Source organism: Hippocampus bargibanti, linkage group LG01 (assembly GCF_051943395.1).
Source record: "Hippocampus bargibanti isolate YZ-2025 linkage group LG01, ASM5194339v1, whole genome shotgun sequence".
Classification (NCBI taxonomy): domain Eukaryota; kingdom Metazoa; phylum Chordata; class Actinopteri; order Syngnathiformes; family Syngnathidae; genus Hippocampus; species Hippocampus bargibanti.
In genome coordinates this window covers 17,257,548-17,281,362 of record NC_142734.1, presented here as the reverse complement: position 1 = coordinate 17,281,362, position 23,815 = coordinate 17,257,548, and the positions used below count along the sequence as shown (strand labels likewise).

The window sequence follows — 23,815 nt, the reverse complement described above, 5'->3', positions numbered from 1 at the left end:
ATATTATACAGGTGTGTGAGTGTGTGCACGTGAGTGTGCGTGTGTGTGTGTGCGTGTGTGTTTAGCGCGAGCAGGTGTCTCATTTTATGATGTGAAGTATGCATATTAAAAATGATAGGACCACATTTAAATTGTGCAAGTTGTGAGTATTCCGCTATCAACAGATGAAAGACATTTAATTTTAACATAGCTAATAAGTTTTTTGTTCAAGATTTCATTAATTCTAAAAAAGTCAAACGATAATCAATACATGTTGACTGACGTGTACCTCATAATTGTTAAGTTAGGATTGTGACATACTCTCATTTTAAATATAATGCATTCTTTGATCATATCCAATTATAAATTGTGGATAAGTTTAAGTGTATGGTATTTTTTATGTGTCCTGCAAATAGCTGACCAGTCCAGAGTGTATACCCCTACATTTCAGGCTGAGTTGGCTAACGTGGTATAAAGAAAATAGGATACAGTAGTTGTAATCTGTTTGTGTCCATCCACAGGTTCAGTGCCTTTGCGAGGACCCCCGGTAATGCTCAGCGTAACTGCTCTGCGTGATGCCTGATCATGACAGTGCCGCGCTCCTAACCAGACAGACCAAGCGCCGACGAGTGGACATAGGTGTGAAACGGACCGTGGGCAGTGTCACAGGGATCCTCCTTGACAACATGAACCAATCCCACAGTCCTGATCAGGATGGAGATTGCTCGCTCATTGGTCGAGGCCACGGTGGTAGCCACGGCGACGGGGAGAAATCCAATGTTCTGAGGAAGTTATTGAAGAGGGCTAACTCGTATGAGGATGCCATGATGCCTTTCACCGGGGCAACCATCATTTCACAGCTTTTGAAGAACAATATGGGAAAGAATAGAGGGAGTGACTCCGGCTTTCAGGTACTTGTTCATTTTCAAGTGAAATGACTTTCGAAGGAATTGAGTTACAACTAACCCGAAATGTGTCAAAAAAGGGGTAAATAAATCAACCCAAAAGGTGGGTAAAATGAATTTTAAAAAAAATCATACATTTGACCCAATATTTTGGATTAAATAAATAATTCAAAAAGGTCAGCAACACTGTGTCATGTGACTCAAAAGTAATACATCTGACTGTGTCATGATCATATCGGGTCAGCTAAAAACAGTTGAGTCAATAGGGGCCAGAATAGGACAAAACAAAGACTGACAGAATTTTTGGGATTGAAAATATAACCCACAACGTTGGGTCAAAGGAATAGCCCCCCACCCCAAAATTTTGGGGATTTTGTAAAGAAATAACCCTACAAATAAGTCCAGAAATTCTGGTCATTTTGACCACCAATACTTTTTTAAGCATATCTATATTGATCAATATACAATAAGATCTAACACTAATTAGCCACATGACACCAGGGAGTGAAAATGGCTACGTACTGTAGGTACGTTTGTTAAATTTTCCCTTGGGGGTGCCAATGATTAAGACATTTTGGCTGCATGTTGAGTTATTTGGAGGCGACAGTAAATTGACAGTGTTATGCGATTTGTGGAAGCAAAGTCTCCTTTCTTCCTTCCAGTCCCATAAAAATATAATCCAATCACAAATTGTACACGATTCTTGTCTTTTTCAGGGCAGCGGAGCTCTATCCAGTGGAGGCTCCGAGATCCAGGCAGAAGACGCCTTCAGCAATTCCTCCTCTCAAGACCGGGACAGCCCGTCGAACTGCCTTTCACCGGGACCCCTCCCTTCGGCCTCTCCATCATTCGGACGACCTCTACCTCCTTCCAACCTTAGCTCCCACGCTCAGTCACTGTCCCTCTCCACGTTTGACATAGACAGGCTGTCGGACGAGCACCTTCGGGCCAAGCGGGCTCGGGTAGAAAACATCATTCGTGGCATGAGTCACTCACCGCTGGTCCGACCCATCTCCGGCGACCACAGCCAGGAAAGCAGCCGCCATAACGCCAACGAGCGCAGAGAGGACAGCGGTAATCACGGCCACAGACGAAGCGACTGCACCTCTTCCCTCCTCAGCTCTCCCGCTTCGAGGGCAGGAGGGGTCAATGCTGGCGAGGCATATCGGGAAAACAAGAGGAAACAGCGCCTGCCTCAACAGCAACATAACTTTACACAGCTGGTGTGTTCCAGGCAGGAGCAGCGGCAGGAGGAGAGGCGACAGCTCAGACTGCAGTTGGAAGACATGCAGGTGGGTCACCAACACCGGTGCTGCAAGTAAATACGCTCTGTATTTAGAACAAAGACTTTTGTGTAAGTTGAAGTTCTGATTCAGGTTCTGCACAGTCATCGAGTATTGACTGAGTGTGAATCTGAAAGGTACAAGCACGCGAGTGACAATGCATGTTTGTTAAGTATATACGGCACCTATTTTGATATCTTGGCACAGTGAATGCAAAACTCTGCACACAAGAGTTTTCCTCTCTCGATACATTTTTTTTAATTTGGTCACAAATGAGGAAAATCTTCTTCCAATCATGTAACTGCCTTTATTTTCCTTTCCACAAACTCTACTTGAAAAAAACATGACCAGAATATTTTTTAGAAACTCGTTACTTCACAGAACCACCTTTGATCCCAAATCCAGTCAGGTCAATGTTCTTAATAAAGCCTAAACTTAAAGCAAACGTTATTTATAAAACACGACAGGTCAAGTGCCACCCCCTTTCCTTCACTTCGGCGAACAAGACACAAATCTCAACACTCTCATCTCTTTCTTGTTCAGAAGCAACTGAGACAACTGCAGGAGAAATTCTACCAGATCTACGACTCAGAGACGGAGGAGGACGAGGAAAACCGTGAGGGTGGCGAGGTGGAACACGGCGGGGAGAGGGATGAAGATGGTAACCTGTCTGAAGACAGTATCCGCTCGGATGGCCTTGAAGAGAGGCACAGAGACAGAGGCCGGCTGCGCCATGACGACCTGTCAAAGCTGGACCCGAGCCTCTTCCTGGACCGGGCCCAAGCCCTACTGCGACAACAGGCCATGATGGATCGCGAGATGGAGGATGACGTGGTGGGGAGGGCGGTGACGGAGGATGACGAGAAGAACAGGGAGAGGATTATGAAGCGGCAAGGGGGGAGGCAGTTAGCGGAAACACTGAAGCAGGAGCTCAACTGTGCTGTCTCGCAGGTTGTCGACACGGTCGTTAAAGGCTTCTCATCACCCAAGCAGGCCGTCAGCCACCATCACGGCTGCCACAGCACGCCAGTTGCCCCTTCCTCATCCTCTAACTCGTCCCCTTCGGGCCCCTTGGCCTTTGGCCCTCTCCCTTCTCTCACCCCGGACCCTCGTTTCAGCGGCGGAGCCTTTGCCCTTGGTCTTCACGGTGAAGGGAGTCCCACCTCCAACTACCACTCCTCGAATCAAAGACTCCACTGCTTTGGCGACATAATAGTGCCCAGCCCACTGGACTCGTTCAACGGTCTGAACGGCAGGCTCAGCGGAGTGCCCACTCCCAATGATCAAACCGAAGCGCTGCCCCTGGTTGTGCGCAAGAGCGGTGGGAGCGGTGAAGGGAATGGCCCTCCGCCTCTACCACCTCCTCCCCCACCACAGGCTCCTCACCACCCCTCCGTCCACCCCTCGCCTCTCACAGCCACTCTTGAGTTCAGCCCTCCATCCTTTCGCCACCCATTCCCTCTCCCGCTCATGGGCTACCCCTTTCACAGCCCTCTGGGATCGCACGGCGGAGGCACAGGCTATAACCCGGGGCCCAAGGACCACAACCATATGCACTCCTCCCCAGATTCCATGGACATGAACCGTGAAACTGTAAGCCTGAGAACCAAAATGGCCACGCTTGGAGGAGTGCACCTCGGGCACCACCCCAACAGGCAGAGTCCCCCGAATCAACACGGGCCCGATGGTTTGTCTCTGTCGCTCATCAAGTCAGAATGTGGCGACCTGGCAGATATGGCCGACATCTCACCATTCTCAAGCAGCACTGTATCCTTCTTGCTGCGAGCCAGTGCGTATATGTGTGTGTGCGTGTGTGTTTTACATGGAGTGTGTGAGTGGCGTCTTGGGGTAGCAGCTGCCGACACCACTGGCGCAAAGTCTTTAATATCAATTAGTACTGGATAATTGGTTCCCTCTTGTTTCCGTGCCAAGAAGGGTGAGATGAAACGAGGTGCGCCAGGTCCTGCAAGAGCGGGAAAGATTAAACAGGTCGCACGCTGCTGTCTCAACTTCTTTTAAGTCCGTGCAGCTCATGCCCGTTTGCTCGCTTTCATCACAACAGACTTTGTACACGAACGCTCAAAGCAAGTGGGTGGGTGGCGGGGGGTCAACTTTGTGTCAACACGTTGCACACAACAGCTCAAAGCGAATCACGTTTCAAAGAGCAGAAAAGACGCTCTGCCTCATTGATGGCAGTTTTCAAAAGGTGTCCGCATTTAGAACGCCGTCTTCCTCCTTAAGTCCCTCCTACCGGCGCTTTGATTCGTTGGCCTTTGCGCGCGGTTGCTCAGCAGCTGTGCGTGCATTTGCTCCTTTCTCTTGCCTACACATACACATGCATGTTCGCCCTTTCCGAGAGTGTGCTTGTGGACAGGTGTTTGCAGGTAGCTGTTTATCTTTTCATTTCTAACCTTTCATATGGAGAGGGCTCCTCATAGCCACATTCGCACACACACAAACGGGGGGCAGCAAGGACATGCGGTTTGAAGAACAAAGTGAGGCACAAAATAAGACTTTGAACCTTACAAATGGGATTTCCATGCAGTTGCAATGATTTGATCTCAGTGTTGCTTTAAACTTGATGTAGATGTTTAAAAATGAATTGTAGTCAAGTTTCTTGATCTTGACGTTGTTTGGCTTCTAAATGCTTTTAATGAATTCAATGGATAAAAACAACCATTGAAATTAGCCACATAATAGATTATGGTTGGCCATGAACTCAGCATCCTAATTAAAAAACAAACACATCAAATAAGACAAGTCCTTATGTTTTTCATAAAATGTCACTGACTCCAAGATGGCAAGCATTTTCCTTTTTTTCAAATGATAAAAGTACGACAGAAAATAATTTATTATTGGATTACACATGGTGAAATTTGATTGCTTATAAAATGTATCCTACGAAGAATACACCCTGACTAAGGCCAAGTGATAATTTGTGATCATTTCAAACACTCGGGTCTGTGTATCAGTAATCCTTTGCGCAGAGCAGAGCAGATGTACTGTATTCATTTATGAATTTAGTCCCCCCACCCCTCCTCTTTCCTTGTAAACCTTCCCCACCTTCCACTACCAAAACACACACACACACACACACACACACACGCACACACGCACACACACACACACACACACACACACACACACACACACACACACACACACACACACACACACACACAAACATCACACACACACACACAACTACATACAAGGTCAGTTTACAGCTGATGTAGTGAGTCCTTAACAAAACACAAACATCAGGATAAACACACGTGATGAAAAGAAAATGAGGAGCAGGAAGGAGCATCACCAGTTGCTTTGTTTATTCAGTGGCTCACAGTTACCGCAACACACACACACGCACACACACACACACAAGCCCGTTTCAACACAACACTTCATCATGTTGTTAGTCAGGTTTGTGAGCTGTGACATTAAAACAGGAACAGATGTACTATCCACTGTATTCCGCGGCCCACAGTGACAGGTTGGTATGAATGTTAAACAGCTAATGGTGTCACTTGATGTTGACTGGCATATGCAAGGGTTGAACTCAGGATGGATAACTGAGCAGGACTCACCTCCAGTATCACAAAGTCTTCAATCTTATTTGTGATTAATGGTAACCAAATTGAACGTTTACAAGTCAAGTCAAATGCAGGACTAAAATGACCAATGTCTGCAATCACTTCTTTTATGACCTAAATTTCTTTTTTTTTTTTTTTTGCTGCTGGATCCGACGTGTGTGTGCGTGTGCGTGTGTGTGTGTGTGTGTGTGTGTGTGTGTGTGTGTGTGTGTGTGTGTGTGTGTGTGTGTGTGCGCACGCGTGCGTGCGTGTGTGTGTGTGTGCGTGCGTGTATATGTGCGCACTAATTGACCTTGTGGGGGGTTGCATTGATTGCCTCATCTTCCCTGATAGATTATAGGGCTGTTAATGTGGTGGTAAAATGGCAGTGTGGTGGGTCACAGCTGTCGTTGCACACATGAATGTATTGCACATACTCAAACATGCACACATGGACCATCACAGTGTCACCAAGGTCTCGACAAATTTTCTTTTCATGAATTTGAAACAGTGGTAGCACATGAAATTATATACAGTGTAAAAGCAACTGTGGGATTGTAACATGGTTACTTTTTCATTCCTCCATTGTGTCAATCAGGGCTCTATATACAGCACAATGATTTATTTTGCAGCTGAGAAATGTTTTTTTTTTGATAGGAATCAATTATTTATGAGCTTTGAGTCAATTTTGTTATTATTATTATTATTATTATTATTATTATTATTATTATTATTATTATTATTATTATTATTATTATCCCAAAATATTTTAAAATGTTATTTGCAAATGTATTGCATGATATTGTTATCAAACACTTTTACTGCTTGATTCCCGTGAAGCAATTCAATTCAGGAATTTAAAAAGATATGGTAATTTGGTAATCTGTACCCTGAAAAAAACAACAAACAACGAAATACAGTAAGCCTTCATTTTTTTGCGGTAAATGGGCACCAGGACCACCCACAATAGACGAAAATCTGCGAAGTAGAATTATATAATAATAACCCACGTGATCAGACAGAGGGAGGTGCTTGGTGGGGTTGAGAAAATGCACAGCCAATCCACATAGCTGTAAACCATGACATATCGCATCGTCATTGAGTGACATCAGTGCAGGGAAGTCATGTACAAAACCTCAGAGTCACGTTTTTTTTCCCTGAAAAAAAAATCCGTTATGCACTGAAACCGCAATAAATAAACTGCAAAGTAGCAAGGGATCACTGTAATTTGTCCATGTCAACAAATTTCCAAACTGATGTGTTTCTGCTGTTTCAGCACCGTCTTTGTTTTTGAATTCCTCTCACTTTCCTTCATTTGTTCTTCCATGGCTGAATGCTTAATGCTTTTTGATCACTCGACCCCATTTAATGAGCCACTGCTCGTTGCACCTTAATACTTTTCTCCAGATCCAAGAGGGTTTGTCTCCCAATCACCTGAAGAAGGCCAAGCTCATGTTCTTCTACACTCGCTACCCATCCTCCAACATGCTAAAAATCTTCTTCTCTGACGTCAAGGTGAGCACTTGTGCCCTGCCTTTTTCCCTGATGCTTATTTTCACTTTTAAATCACCTGAATTTTGTTCACTTGAGCGTGCCTCTCTGGAACTTGGGAGGAGTATCTACCCAGCTAAAACAATTGGAGGTAAAAATGCTGCAGGCTTAGCTGCAGAGGAGGTCAGGTGTGCAGGTACATGATGGTAAATTATCCATCAGGCACTTGATGTAGCCTATTTGTGCATGTGCGTACGTGTGTGCGTGTTGGGTTTATTTATTTTACACTGTGAGCATTTGCATGAACATGTGCATGCCGCAGATGGGTTCTCCAGTCTGTGACATCTTTGCAGCACAATTAGAGTTTCTGGCCTTAATCGGCCTGCATTGGGCAGTGGGTAGTGGGCAGGGAGGGGGTTGTATGTGGTGGTGGTGGTGGTGGTGGTGATGGTTGAGTGGCTGTCTCTGTCTCAGGCAAACTGTTTCGCCCTCCTCCATCTTGACCTCAACCTCTATCGTCTCGTATTCCTCAAACCAGACACGTGGCTTTGTCTTTCACATGTGAAATTCAGAGTAGGAATGTTTTTTTACATCACTTCACACCATATTAATAGGAAGATTTTGTGTTTTAACTTAAGTTGAGATCAACAGTGACAGAAACACAGATGGAAGGTGTGTATGTGGAGTGGGGGTAGATGATTATGAGAATATGACAGCGGGAGTGAACTGAGGGGTGTGGGGTGGGCGGCATAAACATATTACAACAACGGCAGCTTTAAAACAAAGCCGCTGATTGTTTTGTGTTTACAGGCTGTGATGTGCTTTGTTGCAAAAGAGCATACGGCTCCTTCGTGGATCCGGGACATGGTATTCAAATGAGAGTGTGTGTGTGTGCGTGTGTACTGCCCTGTGGCTCATATCTGCCGTGACCACTTCCTCGAGGTAGTACCACATCCTCGTCCGCTGTCATGGTAACACGGTTTGCCAGGACAGGGGGTTGCTAGGCAAACACAGGGTTGCTAAGCTCACCTGCCGCTCGTGTCTGTGCGCGCGATTGAGTCTGATGGCCCATTAAATGTCCACAAACATATGCACATGTGCTAATACAAATCTGAGTCATTGACAGCTGATACAACACTGATAGATCACAGGATTAGTCTAACTTGCGCACATCTAATCTGATCTCATAGAAGTAGACAAAATAATGCAGACCACACCACTTGGTTGATACCCCCAGATATTAATGTAATAATGTTGTGGAGTTGTTATAGTTTTGTGTGCATGCAGTACTGCAGTCTGTATGAAATTTGACTGTGTGTGTGTGTGTGTGTGTGTGTGTGTGTGTGTGTGTGTGTGTGCGTGTGTGTGTGTGTGTGTGTGTGTGTGTGTGTGTGTGTGTGTGTGTGTGTGTGTGTGCGTGTGTGTGTGTGCGCGTGTGCATGTGTCATAAAATTCTCTAGCCTCATCTTCCTTCAAGAAAAGTGTCCACTTTTATTTGAGCATTTTTATGCAAATGGTGATTTGTTGTTAAATTTGGTTTTAATTGAAGGATAATCCACATTAATCTGTCGTATGTATATATGGGAGGATATTACTTTGCTTAATATAAAATGAAGCTCAACTAATCCTATTTGTTATGAGCGAGGCTGTCCTTTTACTTTATTATGTGTTGTTTCATTGTCCCGTTGCTTTCATTGCCCTCATTATTATCATATTTTCAAAATCCGGGTCAGTGTCTCACTCACGCTTTCGTTCCCATCCCACCCCTCCCTTCGAGGGAACAATAAGTAGCATGTGTGCGAAGGATCAGGCAGATTCACTGTGCGGGAATTAGGACCCCGAATGGCTCACACTAATTGGACTTGAATGGACTTGTCTCTGGCAAAGCAGTTCTTAAAGATGAGTCTCTTGTGTAGAATGATGGCCCACTATGTATGAAGTGAGTTAGAGTGTGTGACTGCCTTAGTCTCATACTGTATACACACAAGCGCACGTATGCATGCTCGGTCTCGCGCGCGCACACACACACCCACACACACACACACACAAACACGCACGCACGCACGCAATGCTAATAGCCCTCTCCTTCTGAGGAGACACTCTCAGATGTGAGCGTGAAGATTTCAAGGTTGTCGCCATCCTGTCTTGAGAGAGTAAGTGAGAGCAATTAAGGCCTTGTTAAAGCTAAAGGGGATGCGGATTAATTTGACACTCACCCCTTATCTCACATAAGTTTCCTGTAAGAGAGGCTGATGAGCAAAGTAATACTGTCTGCCCCGTTGCTCCGGACTCTTTTCCTTGAGAGGTTGGCTGACATCATTTAATCGGGAATCAATTAGCGTCCTGTCTGCCTATTTTCATCCCTGATAATGGGAGTTGCCCATCCAATTTGGCAACATCAGTATATCAATGAGCAGCAGTTCCATTACCAATTATTTAAAAATTCCACAGAAAATGTTTTTTTTAAGAAATCTCATTGAAAATGTAAATAACCTCAAGAAGTAGAAGTAAAAATAGATTTGTGATACAGCGGTTGTCACAATATTTTAACAGAAGCACGGAAATAGAATGACATTGGCATGAATGTGAACAAAGTTACAGTATTTTCCGGTGCATAAGGCGCACACATAAATCTTCATTTTTTTTCAAAAGGTGACCCTGCGCTTTATTCGCAGGTGCTCCTTATATGTGAAGTAATGTTGCGCCACAACAGGTCTTGCGAATACTGTCAGCAGCCACCGACTCCAGTAACCCCAGCCTCTACTATAGCGTGGTGTGCCTTATATTTGGATAACTTTTAGATATTTCTATATTATATTTGGGAAACGTTTTTCATTCATTGAAGGTGCGCCTTGTAGTCTGGTGCACCTTATTTATGAAAAAAGTTTGAAAATACACCATTCATTAGGGGTGCGCTTTATACTCCAGTACACCTTATACCAGTGTCTGAAACTCATGACAAAATGTTAGCGGACACCCGGGCAGACAACTGAAAAGTTAAATGGCAATACTTCTTCTTCTTGAGGCTATTTACATTTTCAATGAGATTTCTTAAAATAAAATAAAAACATTTTGCGTGGAATTTTTAAATAATTGGTAATGGAACTGCTGCTCATTCATATACTGAGTCCATATAGTTGCCTGCCCCATTTTTCACAACTTGAAACACAATAAGACGACTAATCGCTAAAAAAATGTTGTGAAGTGTAAAGGATTTTTTTTAATTAAGGAAGTACTTACCACAAATGCTCCCTTGCTTAATTTATGGTAAATATCCCTTGAAGATTTTGCTCCAGTTGTCGTTTGTCATCATGGTGCACAATGCACTGTTTGCCTTACGTTGTCTGCTCAAAGCCACGTGGACTCCTCGTTCTAAGCTGCTTTCAAAACTCTCAAGTACACTTTTCAGTCACTGTACAGTCCGAAGCACGAAACAGGCTTCTGATTGGCTGCTGGTGCCGAGTATGCAAATGATTAATCTTAAAGGACAACTGACGCCTCCGGACATGTTGTGTCCCTAATTTGTAAAACCACTTCAAATGACTTCAACTGAGCATATTTTACAAATATTCCACCGCATAAAGCTATATTTTACATTTTAAGACTCGCACTGAATATTCAGGAAGTCTTGTTCTCTAGTTGATGACAATCCCCTACTTGACGTCACATTTGGAACGCCCCTGACCGAGAAAGCAACACACAATGCATTTTGCGGTACTTTGTTTGGTCTGAAAACTTCGTGTTGATCCGTGTTGATGGCGAAATTAGAAGGAAAACACGTAAATAACGCGATGGTGAATCGTTGTGTGTTGCACCAAGACTACTATTTGATATTCGCTGACACAAATTCCCAGCAGACAAATCAGCCTATTTCCAACGAAGCTTGGTCGCCATCGTGTGCATTTTTTGGGACGCTACATTGCTGTCATTGACGGCTCGAATTGATATGGGACGACTCCTTTAATCGATTGCAAACATTTATGCTTTCCTCTTCAGAACTATTTGAATCATATTCATAACTGGATGAGTAACAAGAAAGCATCTTCTCTGAATCTGAATTTTGTGAGCCCATTGTTTTGTTTCTTGAGCAAGGCAAGACGACTTGGCGTGACGTCACAAACTGGGGCCGGGACTTTCTGAAAATCCCCAGTTTCGAGCTGATTTGTGGCAGATTTTGGACACTTTAAGTCATTTTTCTTGGTGTTTTGCATTTGACTAAAAATAACAGCCTGCGTGTTTTGGGCATTTTAGATGCTATAAAATGTTTTTCTGATGTCAGTTAGGAAACAAAAAAATGATGTCAGTTGTCCTTTATAACGAAATGAAATAATATTGTATACTTTGTAAATAAAACAACAATAGATAAAACAATGTGTTGAACAGAAATGTCACAAAAAATCAAAGGGCCCCTCAAACCAAACAGCATTACTTTTGTTTCCTTTTCATTTAAATGTGAAAGGTCCAGAACTTCCAGGCTCTAATGTCAAGAGACTTCCATCAACCCAGCAATGGAAGAAAATTATTTCTCAAGATGGAAGCAAAAGGCAGCAAATCTAAATCAAAAAGCAAAGGGCCCTAAAATTGAACCCTGACAAGAAAGCTGTGTTGGCTTTTACAACTGGCTCTCAGGTCTCCATGATTTGCACATCAAATGTTTGACAAAGACATACAAATCCATGAGTGCTTACATGCCTCCCTGGCACATGTTCAAGTTGTAGAAATACTCACAGCCAGATTTGTGACACACCCACCATGTGTCAGTTGGAAATTTGTGTACAACCACCAAAGAGGTGTGATTTGGTCAAGTCTAATTTCCATAAGTGTGCAGTTATTTGATTGTGAAATTAACTTGTGGAGTGGCCGCAGAGGTGATACCAATCGTCGTCAGTGATTTATGTGCGCTTCATTGTGACTCAATTTTGTATTGAACAAATACAGTAAAAATATTTCCAACCACAATACCGTGCACACGATTGAATGTTTGTTGCATTAGTAGTGAAGTAATGAATGATTCTAGGAATTGGACAGCGACAATGTCCATATATTCCATTCGAATACCAGAGCAATAAATAAAATAATCTGTTAAAACAATTTATGTGGATTGTGCACATTCAAATTGTCTAATGTCCCAAATTGTCCCAAACGTGCCAATGTGCAGTGCATGCAATTCTTAACATTTGCTTCTCTGGCATGGATGCGAGAAGGGCAAGTGAAGTGGCTGTTGGAGGTTGCAGTGCAAGCATCAGTTGACACTTTTTTTCTGATTCTGCTCCTTTTCCCTCTTTTGGTTGTGAGCACAAAGTGGCGTGCCTCATGCATACTCTGCCATTTGGATGATCTGATCTGGCGTGGGGAAGTGTGCAGATTGGTATTTAGCAAAGCATGTGGCTATAATATTTGATGATGGAGGAGCATTGCTTCTTGAGAGCCCCAAATTAGATATTTTTCCCCCTTCAATTAGTGAGTTTGATTTGTTCTTTAAAGTCACAAAGTTAAGGCACACAGTTGTGACTTCCCTTTTAACCCAAGGTAAACTAGATTGCATACATGTTAAGTCTCACGATTTGGTCGGTAAACTCCCGATTTTGACCACAATACTCACAATAGTCACTTTATAAAGCAACTATTGACACAATAAAGACAGTTGTAAGGTGAAACAAAATAAAATGTGAAGAAAAAAAAACATTTTCATCCGAATTGAATGTATAAATAAACAATGGAAGCATGTTTGTGTTTTATTTACTTCTAATATACACTTTTGTGATGCTCACATTATTTTAACACGGAACACAGAGTCGTGAGTACGAAAATCTCCCGATTTATGGTTTCTGAAACTTAACATGTATGAGATCGGGCCCCTACTGGCAAATGAAAAAAAGACAATAATTGATACCTATTATAAATGCTGTGAAAAAAAAAAACACCTAACAAATATTGAAAAAATATGGCACATTGGACTGTATCATTTTACATTATGATATTTGATGTATGATATGTCTTACTAATGTGGGATACTGCATCCTTTTTATGACATACAGTTTCCCCAGCCTGTTTAACCACCTCCTCGGTATACACCTCCAACACAATCAATCCCCTGCATGCCCACCGCCTTTTCAGGACCCCCCCCCCTCCAATCATGTACACGCCAGGTCCCAACAAAAAGATGAAGTTTAATCTCCATGTCAAATCTGTTTTCCCCCTCACCAGCCTCACACAGACACACACGCATGCACAGACACACAAACACTTTCACTGGCTTTTAAGTATACTGTATTTCGGTGTTTTGTGTATTTTCACACACACAATGCCAACCAATGCCTCGACCCTGTCAAGATGTTGCTTTTGTCCCATCTGAACATCAGTAGACTTTCATTTCCATCTGACTCCCCCACTACATTTTTACAGTTCAACCGCTGCATCACATCCCAGCTGATCAAGTGGTTCAGCAATTTCCGAGAGTTCTACTACATCCAGATGGAGAAGTACGCCCGGCAGGCAATCAATGAGGGTGTGACTGCTGTCGAGGAGCTGGCAGTGGGCCGTGAGGCCGAACTCTTCAGGGCGCTCAACATGCACTACAACAAAGCCAATGACTTTGAGGTAGGTGAAGAAATGTGTCGACGTCACTGTCAGAATGTTGTCTTTCTTCGGCACTGCTTGACTCAAGAGTGATTCTTAGTCCTCCTTGAAACGTTAAATTATTTCTCTGCATCACAAATCCCATTGAAAATGTTATCATAGTGAATTTAAGGCAGCTGAAGTACTTCAGGTCAAGGTTCAAAACAAGATTAAACATTTCACCTCAAAACAAAGTCATCATTGGGAATTAAATCCATCTGATCAAATAAGACCACAACACAATTCAATGTTGAGGCATTATTCATAAGGGATGTCCTGATGTAAGAGGGTAAGGGAAACTCATAATTTTGAATGACATCAAGTGTGAAACACTGAAAGTTGCTTGAGATCAAATGTTTTACACCAGGGGTGCTCAATACGTCGATCACGATGGATCAGTCGATCTCCAAGGTACTATTGGTAGATCACACGACAGGGTGATGTGACATTGTCATGAACTGACACTATACAAATAAAGTTGAGTTGATTAAAATCTAGACATCAGCCTATCAGCCATTCCTTCACTTGATTGACAACCAATAAGATGACATCTCATTATTAGATACACTGTACGCGTTAAAACAACGCCCCTGAGCGTTGCAAAGTTAACAAGCTAGCCATTAGTTACATCCTAATTGTTCGCTCAATTTTTTTCCGCTTAAACGTATAAGATAACGTATCAAAATGAGTGGGGGAGCTGGACCAAGTAAGAAGAAAAAAAGTATCCCTTTCATACGGAATGGGAGGAGGACTTTTTTTTCACGATGACATTTTCAGTGTGTTTGACAGTTATCAGAATGAACTCTGGTAATGGCAAAACTTGTACATAATTATGTTGTGTTGTGCAACATATGGGACTATACATCAACCCAAGTTGCAGCAAGAATCCTCAATATATTTCTCAATAAATATGATGGGTAGATCATTTTGACTTGGTCATTTCAAAAGTAGCTCCCATGCTGAAAAAGTGTGAGCATCCCTTTTTTACACAAATTGGCTTCAGGAAGCTCCCTCAAAGTCAGGCATTGGAGGGCAACAGTCACCTCCTGATTTTCTGCTGAGGTGTGGACCTTGCAGCGTGTGTGTATGTGTTTGTGTGTGTTTGTGTGTGTCCGTCGAGGCGAAAGAGGACGCCGCTCATGGCATGGGTGTCCTTGTCAAAGCGATTTGTACAAGTCACATTCTCCCCCTCACGTCTCTCCTCCCAATATTAGTCTAAGGGGACCTGAGGGCCTTTAAACTCTGACACAACATCAGCAGCATTTAGACGTCCATTAGCGTTATGCACACAAGCGAAAACACACTTTTTTTTTGTTCTGCAGTTTTGAGACACACACCGCTCTTTGTATTTTGTACAACTGGAGTTAGGTGACTTAAAGTCACACATGGTAAGCATTTAGGTCCTCAGTTTGTTTAGGATTCTTATTTTTAGTCGATGGATTATCTTGGCTCAGGTGCTTAGCGGTCTATTTTGAAGAGCCTCTTTTAAAAACCAGTGAGTTCAGCTGTTTGACTTTTTCAGCGCAATGAAGCGGCAACTTCTTCCAAATGCGACATGAGGAGACGCGTTCCAAAATTCCCTGCCTTGGTGTGACACCTTTCCCGTCTGCATCCACTTTCACCTGCCTCCTTCCTTTGTCTGCCCGGAGGGAACATTACTGGCCAGGGACTCTTTCTCTTTGTCAAGCTTGGAGGCGTGAAACCGGAACCGCGGCCGATTCAGCAAGTCTCCGTCGCGCACAGGAGTCTTCTCCTTTTAGCCAAATTTAGCATCATGGTTCCACCTTGATTTGTCCCTCGTCAGCCCTCCACCACCCCCTCCCGCTTCCCATTGTCCTTCGGACTCTGTCCTCCTCATCGGTTATCAACCTCGCTCATCTTTAGCAGCTCTCTCTTCATCTCCTCCCAGCTCGTGTCCGCTGCCTGGTTAAAACTACTGAGACATTGACTTAGCATTACAAAGTTGAAGTAATAACTTTTTACGCCATTTGCGCACACTAAGCATCTAATTTAAATGATTTCCTGGCGATGATATTTCATTCTGTGTCTGAGCATGTGTTGGCATAATTATTGCATCTCCATTAATTACCTTGTCTTCTCTCCAGCCACATTTTTTTCTCAATTCTTCTTTCGTTTACACCTCACTCTCCTCCAGCATCCTCTCTGTACACAACCTCCTCCCCCATCGGCCAATCCCCTCCCCACCGTTGCACACCGCCCGTTCTCTGGAAGTATTTTGTCCTAATTACGGCTCGACCGCCAGCTAATGAGGGAGGTGTGAGAGAGGAGGCGCAATAGAAAGGGAAAGGTAGTTGGGATTAGTCTCATCTTCAAAAAACAAGAAGAGACAGAGGTATTTTCTTTGCCAGGACACTCGGGGGAAGGTGTCAGCTTCTAGCCAGTGCCAAGAGGAAGAGAAATGTTTCCTTTTTGTTTTTTTGTTTTTTTTAAACATTCGTTTGGGAACAGTCTGACAAGTCTCCGTTAAGTCTGCCAGCAGCACTGGGCATGACATCGTTAACTCTCGCAAAGCTTTTGTGAGTTTTAAAGTTTAGAAATATTTGCCCAATGAGCCGATGGACGTGACTTAGAGGCACTACAGAACAGTATCATGATACAATGAACTTTCAGCTTTTAGAAATAAACGTTTGGAGTGGATTGGATTTGCCTTTATTAGTCTTGCAGTGAAGAAATTTACATTTCACACATTTTTGTGTGAGTTTACATACTATTAGCAGAACATTTCTATAATTTTAAGTACTCTTATGTGTGGCACAAGGCGCACGTGCAATCACACACACGCACAGACGCACACATAGCCATATATACACAAGAATATATTTGTAGCCAGATCATTTGTGATGATCTGAACGAGACCCCTTGAAGAGTGGGTGTGGCGACTTTTAAATTCTGCCCTTTGACTTCAAATGAAACACATACAACACACCTTAGTGGTGACGTGTGGGGACCTCACATTTCAGGAGTATCAGATTTCATAAGCACTATGCCACATGAAAGGCTTGACTTCTCATGCCTTTCTCAGTTACTTTTCTCTTTCATCTTTCCTCTCGTCTTATTTATCCATTCATTCGTCTTGCTTCCTATTCTTTCCCATGTCAAGAGGCACTGTGACACTGGCAGCAGCCCATTCTCATAGCAGCTTGATGTTTTGTTTTTTTTAATTATTATTATTTACGGCTCTAAATTAAATACTGTTGCCTGGAGTTAGACCGGCCATCTGATTTGCTGATTTTTCTTCATCATTTAATCAAAGCCTCCACTGATACAAAATTCTCAGCTATTTATCAAAGCAAATGAGTTGCTCATCGAAGTTTGATGGAGATTAAGAACAAGTTTGTGACACTAGTGGACAGACAGCAGACAAAGCCACCTGCCACTGTCACTTTTGTCACTATAAATATAGCGATGTGCTCAGAGAATGCGCGTGTGCATGTGTGCGCATGTGCAAGTGTCTTCCAGTTGGGCCGAAGAAGAAGAAGGCATCGTCTTTGTCACTGAGCCATGAGGAGTCACGAGGGGACGGTTTATGTGTTGCCGTATGGGCTTTGTGTGTGCGTGTATGTGTATGTGTGTGTGCGTGTGCGGGTATGTGTGCGTGTGCGTGTGTGTGTGTGTGTGTGTGTGTGTGTGTGTGTGTGTGTGTGTGTGTGTGTGTGTGTGTGTGTGTGTGTGTGTGTATGGATCCACAGTGATTCCTCTCCGCAGCTGTCTCCTCAGCTTGACAATGGGCCGGCTAACAAAGACGTGGCCTTGAGCCGCTGTCATGTGATACGAGTGGTCTGCAGCCTCTCGGTCAGATGACCCAGGTTATTGTCCTCTTCGGTGATACACACACACATATAAGCAATCTCAGAATGCAGACCCTTCCTCTAAGAACAAAGAGCAACTTAACCACTGTCCTTGCGGTGATGTTGAGACGAATGAGTTAGCACAATTACCACTATAGCTGTGTTTACATACCCCTGCTGGCATATTATATTAATAAAAAAAGACATCACGGAGGCTAAGTTTCAAATATAATGATGTCCCTAACATGAAAGCCACAGCATTGTCTATGGGTGAAAATAAAATGCGTATCTAGCCGAAAGGAGGCAGAAAATCAATGAGAGCCAAACATTCACCACGCCAAATGAGTGCAGTGTAATAGCCAGAAAAGATGGTCATGATGAGATTACGGCCACTTGGACATTTAGCTAAAAAAAGAGAAAAAAAACAATCTTCTCATATTTTGGTAAATGACACTTGTGTCACTCTTGTGTTGAAAAGGGATATACAGTTCTTCAACAAATTGGCCATACAATACAATAGATATTGATTTATATAGAATTTTAACTACAGATGAAACTGTAAACAACACTTAACATGGACAGCTATCATATAAGAGAAATAAAGCACTCACAAGATAGTAGAAAGCACCAGGGAATAAAATCAAGATCAAGTCGGAATCATGCTGAGTCGAATGCTAAAGAGCACAAGTGAGTTTTGAGGTGGGTTTTAAAGATGGGCAGCGAGGAGACATGCCGAATGTTCAGTGCCAGGTCATTCCAGAGAGTGGGACAAGCAATGGAAAAGGCTCGATCCCCTTTGAACCTCCGTTTAGTTTTTGGCACATCTAATAATGCCTGGTCAGCAGACCTGAGGCGTCGGGAAGGTGTGTGGAGGTGGATGAGCTCAGAGAGGTACAGAGGAGCGAGGCCATTTAAACATTTGAAAAGAACTCTAAAATATATAGGGAGCCAGTGAAGGGATGCCAGAGTAGGAGTTACTCTTACGAGTACCAGTCAAGCGGCGAGCAGCAGCATTCTAGACCAGCTGGAGACGCTTCATGGAGGATTTACTGACTCCAAAGTGAAGCACATTACAGTCATCGAGCTGAGATGTGGCAAAGGCATGAATTACTGATTCAAGGTGCTCATGAGAAAGGAAAGTTTTTATTTTAGCCAACTGCCGAAGATGAAAGAAGCTGGACTTAACAACAGCACCAATTTGTCGGTCAAGTTTAAAGTCAATCTCCAGCCAGTTTAAGATCCAAGTTCGACACTGTTAACTTCAGATAATGAGCCAGGTGCCCCAAGTCAACAGGATGATATGTACATGGGCCACTGGGACCAAATAGGCACATGAGTATGTGAGTTGTGCCTTTCTGACAATCAACCACACTTGAAGGACAACCGACGTCTCCGGTCAAATTGTGTCCATAATTTGTAAAATGGCTTCAAATGAGTTCTACTGAGTGGATTTTACAAGGATTCCACCACATATAGCTATATTTTACGTTTTAAGACTCGCGCTGAATATTCCGGAAGTCCTGTTTTTGAGTTGGTGACGAGTCCTCACCCTACGTCACTGAAGGAACGCCCCTGACCGAAAAAAGGACACATTGTAGCAGTCCTTCCATCACGTCAATGCATTTTGCTGTACTTGTTTGTTCTGAAAACTTCGTGTTGCACCAAAAACAGGCAGAAGAGTGTGACAAAGCTCCGTGTAAGGAATTAATCAGCCTGTTTCCACAGGCTGATTAATTCCTTTGTCGCCATTTTCTGCCGCTTTTTTAGTGCAACATTTTTCCCCCCTATTGCCTCAAAATGGCACGGAATAAATTCATCGATTGCAAACATGTATGCTTTCCTCTTCAGAACTATTTGAATCATATTCATATCTGGATGAGTAACAAGAAAGCATATTCTCCGAATCTGAAGCCATTGTTTTGATTCTCCAGCAAGGCAAGACGTCTTGGGGTGACGCCACGAACAAGGGGGCGGGACCTTCTGAAACTGGCCACTTCCGGGTTCATTTTTTTTTTTGCAGATTTTGTACACTTTAAGTCATTTTTATTGGTGTTTTGCATTTTACTAAAATATCATACTGCGTGTTTTGGGTATTTTAGATGCTATAAAACGTTTTTCTGATGTCAGTTAGGAAACAAAAAAGTGGTTGTCCTTTAAGCATTATTATCCTTGAACAACTCTGGATCTACTTTAACTATGCATTGGTACCAAATGTTGGTGTTGGAAAAAGGGGGGGTTGTCAGGGGGTGGGACAGTTGAAGGCAAAAGAACAATATTTTTTGCCCCATGTGTTACAACAAGAAAATGTGACGAAAGCAAGGCCTGAAAGCAGTGATGGTGTACAAGAGGAAAAAGGAAGCAGATGCTTGTCACTTGGCAGATATTTATACACACACACACACACACACACACACACACACACACACACACACACACACACACACACACACACACACACACACACACACACACACACACACACACACACACACACAGAATAATAATAATAACGACCTATAACAAGTGCATCCCCATTGTCAGGAGATAGTTACATAGCTCAGCATGTACTAGCAGTAAAAAGCATCACAAGTTTAATGTAGATGATAATGAAAGCAACACTGACGTCACTTGATGAAGATGAAGAGGAAGGCAGGATAAAAGTGTCAATGCCTTCTGGACGGAATAAGTATATTTCTCCTAGTTTGTGGCGCAAATAACCTGACTCAACATGCTTGTCTTGCGCACCGATTAAGAGCTTGGGTGCTGTTCTTATCGAACCACAGATTTCATCTGAAGACGAATTGTCTGTGCGTCGTGCCCCTGGCAGGACAATGACAGCGGGCCTCGTTGAAACAACTGAGGTCTCCAGGGGCCTGCTAAAGAGAGAGAGAGAGGGCAGATGTGGTGAACAAGAGTCTGGGGAATCATTCAGTGTGCGTATGTGTATGGGGGGGGGGGGGTATAATCCATCCGTTCTGTTTGTTTCTAACCTTCGTGTGTCCTGCCACATGTGACAGGGTTATACACTAGGATCATGTAGCTTGTCTGGAGTAGTCAGCAAGTATACATCGCCATTCAAAAATGAGACACAAAAAGGTAGCGAAAAGGGGAGAGCGAGCTTGTCAGATTGTTTAGTGTCTTTGAATGTTCTTGCCCCCGGGAGAGGGGCACGGGGGGGAAAAACACAACCGTGTGTGAATGTGTGTATTGTTGTGCTTGTTAGGAACACACGAGCACAGAAAGGAATTATATGAGAAAGGACAATGGTCACTTTGCAACTGTCCTTTTAAAAAAAAGAAAAGTAAAGCAGGCATGGGGGAAGATGTGTCTGACCATTTTGACAACCACGTGTGTTCAATGATAGATCTAGAAACATATTTGGGGGTTTTGCAGGTGCCGGATCGATTCCTCGAGGTGGCCCAGGTGACCCTCCGTGAGTTCTTCAACGCCATTGTGGCCGGCAAAGATGCGGACCCGTCATGGAAAAAAGCGATCTACAAGGTGATCTGCAAGCTGGACAGCGAAGTCCCCGAGACCTTCAAGTCCCCAAACTGCCTGCAGGAACTGCTGCATGACTGACAAGGAGGGGCAGTAGGCAACAAGCCCAGCCAGTGACAATGTGAAACTAAACATCATTCTTTGAAGGTGTGGTTCAATGAACCTCATGACGGATGTCGTGATGCGACGAAGTTTGTCATTGACAAAGGCAACATTCTTCCTGATGGTCGCAAGAAACAAATGCACATAAAGATGTTCTTCTTCCTGGGCCGTCCAATGCATGTTCTTCATGCTTTTGGTGACAGTGAATGCAACCAAGTAGAAATAACTAAGATAATATATACATATGAAGATCTTTTTATTGTGGATGTTCTTAAGTGTTTTGGACATTGATGGGGTGGGGGTGGGTGATAAAAATTGATGCTTATGTATTTTTGCTTTCTTCCTTTGTGCAAACGTACACTGTCTCACATGCACCCCAACGCATACTTCCCGATTCGTAAAGTTCAGTAACATTCCCGCAGTCGTTTCTTTCCCACCTATGTTTACATTCGGTTTGTCTCAATGACTTGATGGCTGTTTGTTTTGAAAGTATGGCACATGTATCGTTGTACTTTTTTGTGTGTTTGCTGCTTCATTTGACAAATATTCAAAATATTCATTCCAAACATTGAACATCAAAATATTAGTTGGGTTTCTATTTGATAGTCAGTGATATTGGAGTCAAAATACCAGAAGGAATCTGTTTCCTTAAAGGACAACCAATGTCACTTTTTTGTTTCCTAACTGACATCAGAAAAACGTTTTATATCATCTAAAATACCCAAAATACACAGGATGATATTTTTAGTCAAATGCAAATCACCAATAAAAATGACTTAAAGTGTCTAAAAAGTACTTCAATTTGAAACCGGAAGTGGCTAGTTTGTTCGTGGTGTCACGGCAAGACGTCTTGCCTTGCTCGAGAATCAAAACAATGGCTTCAGATTCTGAGAATATGCTTTCTTGTTACTCATCCGGTTATGAATATGATTCAAATACTTCTGAAGAGGAAAGCATACATGTTTGCAATCGATTAAAGAATTTATTCTATGTCATTTTGAGGGGGGAAATGTAGCACCGAATGTGTGTCATCTGGGGGGGGGGGGGGTGTAGCACCAAAAAGAGGCAGAAGAGGGTGACAAAGCTCCGTGGAAAGCTCCATGGAAACGGGCTGATTAATTCCTTACAATTTTTGTCAGTGAATATCAAATAGATGCTCAGTGCCACACACAAGGATTCATCATCGCGTTATGTATGTGTTTTCCTTCTAATTTCGCCATCAACACGAAGTTTTCAGACCAAACAAAGTATTGCAAAATGCATTGAGGTGATGCAAAGTATGTCCTTTCTCGCTGAGGGGCGTTGCTTCAGTGACGTAGGGTGAGGACTCATTACCAACTCAAAAACAAGACTTCTGGAATATTCAGGGCAAGTCTTAAAACGTAAAATATAGCTATATGTGGTGGAATCTTTGTAAAATACGCTCAGTAGAAGTCATTTGAAGCCATTTTACAAATTATGGACACAACTTGTCCAGAGACGTCGGTTGTCCTTTAAGTGAACGGTGGATTTTGAATTGTTTACTGGACTTTAAGATTATCGTTCTCGACAACAAGCATTCCTGTTTCTGCTGGTGGTTGGAGAAGTTGGGGTTAAAAAAAACTATTTGCACAAGTTTAAAATTCATGTCTCCCATCTAATGATGTCTACGGACAAAAAAATAAATACATCTCTCAAATTGCTCTCTACTTTGGGCATTTGTGGGAGTAAAAACATTGAATGGGTAACGTGCAACACTTTTTAAAAGCAGAAAAATAAACACATTGCTGTATTTTATGATGCTGTAACCATCCGGACTATTCTAATCTTGTTTTATTTATGATGATATTTGCTGTTAATATTATTCTGAAGCTCATTCTTCTCATGAAAAGTTGCTACAGATTGGACCTCTCGTTTAGTCGTCCATCACACTGCAACATGACAATAAATTATTGACCAAAAAAAAGTAATAAAAAACAAAATGGTGTATGTTTTATTTTGTGGCATTCACCAATGAAACCAGGCAGTAACCTGGCAACACGATGGCCACTTTAACTGTGTCGCGCGCGCTTGCTGTGTTCTCCATCAGGACATGTGAAACCTCCTTGTTGTTGCTGATGAATTGAAAAGACGAGCGCTGTGTGATTATTGTCAGCACAAAAGCCTCAAAAAGCTGCTGACGCCTAGATTAGCCAGTACAAAGACGCAGGGGCAGGGCATGCACGCATACACAAACTCACACGTGTGTACACATATGGCCCATCTGCCCTTGATAACGACCATCCTCCCCGGTGTTCATCTGACCCTATTTTTGGGTACCGAGCCTTCTTCATGATCGCGTTTTCATCCCTTCTCGTAAAGTGACACTTACCACCGACACATACTGTGCGTGCATGACCACACCGCATACATGCCTGTTTGTCGACTGTCATAACATGGACTCCAGTGGCAGCAATCCAGTGTACCTCAACCACCCCACTAAAGGAGGTAGAAGTGTGTATCTCTGGTAAAACACATGCAAACACACAAGACTCCTTGCAAAATGAAAGGCATACTTCACGTTGGCATTTGCGATGCACGGA

The 23,815-nt window shown here is 43.0% G+C and overlaps 1 protein-coding gene across 2 annotated transcripts in view; it reads left to right on the top strand.

Annotated features, from left to right (window-relative positions):
- Nucleotides 1-23,563, top strand: part of LOC148903359 (prospero homeobox protein 1-like) — a 24,750-nt gene extending 1,187 nt beyond the window's left edge. Inside the window, exons 2-8 of one of the 2 annotated variants that reach the window (XM_089001084.1) lie at nucleotides 501-618; nucleotides 683-890; nucleotides 1,601-2,176; nucleotides 2,711-3,934; nucleotides 7,144-7,251; nucleotides 13,633-13,827; nucleotides 21,048-23,563. In XM_089001084.1, coding sequence (XP_088857210.1) covers nucleotides 804-890; nucleotides 1,601-2,176; nucleotides 2,711-3,934; nucleotides 7,144-7,251; nucleotides 13,633-13,827; nucleotides 21,048-21,233 — 2,376 coding nt within the window. In that variant the 5' untranslated portion in view covers nucleotides 501-618; nucleotides 683-803 and the 3' untranslated portion in view covers nucleotides 21,234-23,563. Of the gene's footprint in view, nucleotides 1-500; nucleotides 891-1,600; nucleotides 2,177-2,710; nucleotides 3,935-7,143; nucleotides 7,252-13,632; nucleotides 13,828-21,047 lie in introns of both variants that reach the window. The other variant, XM_089001076.1, reaches the window with a different exon arrangement.
- Nucleotides 23,564-23,815: the final 252 nt, after the last annotated feature.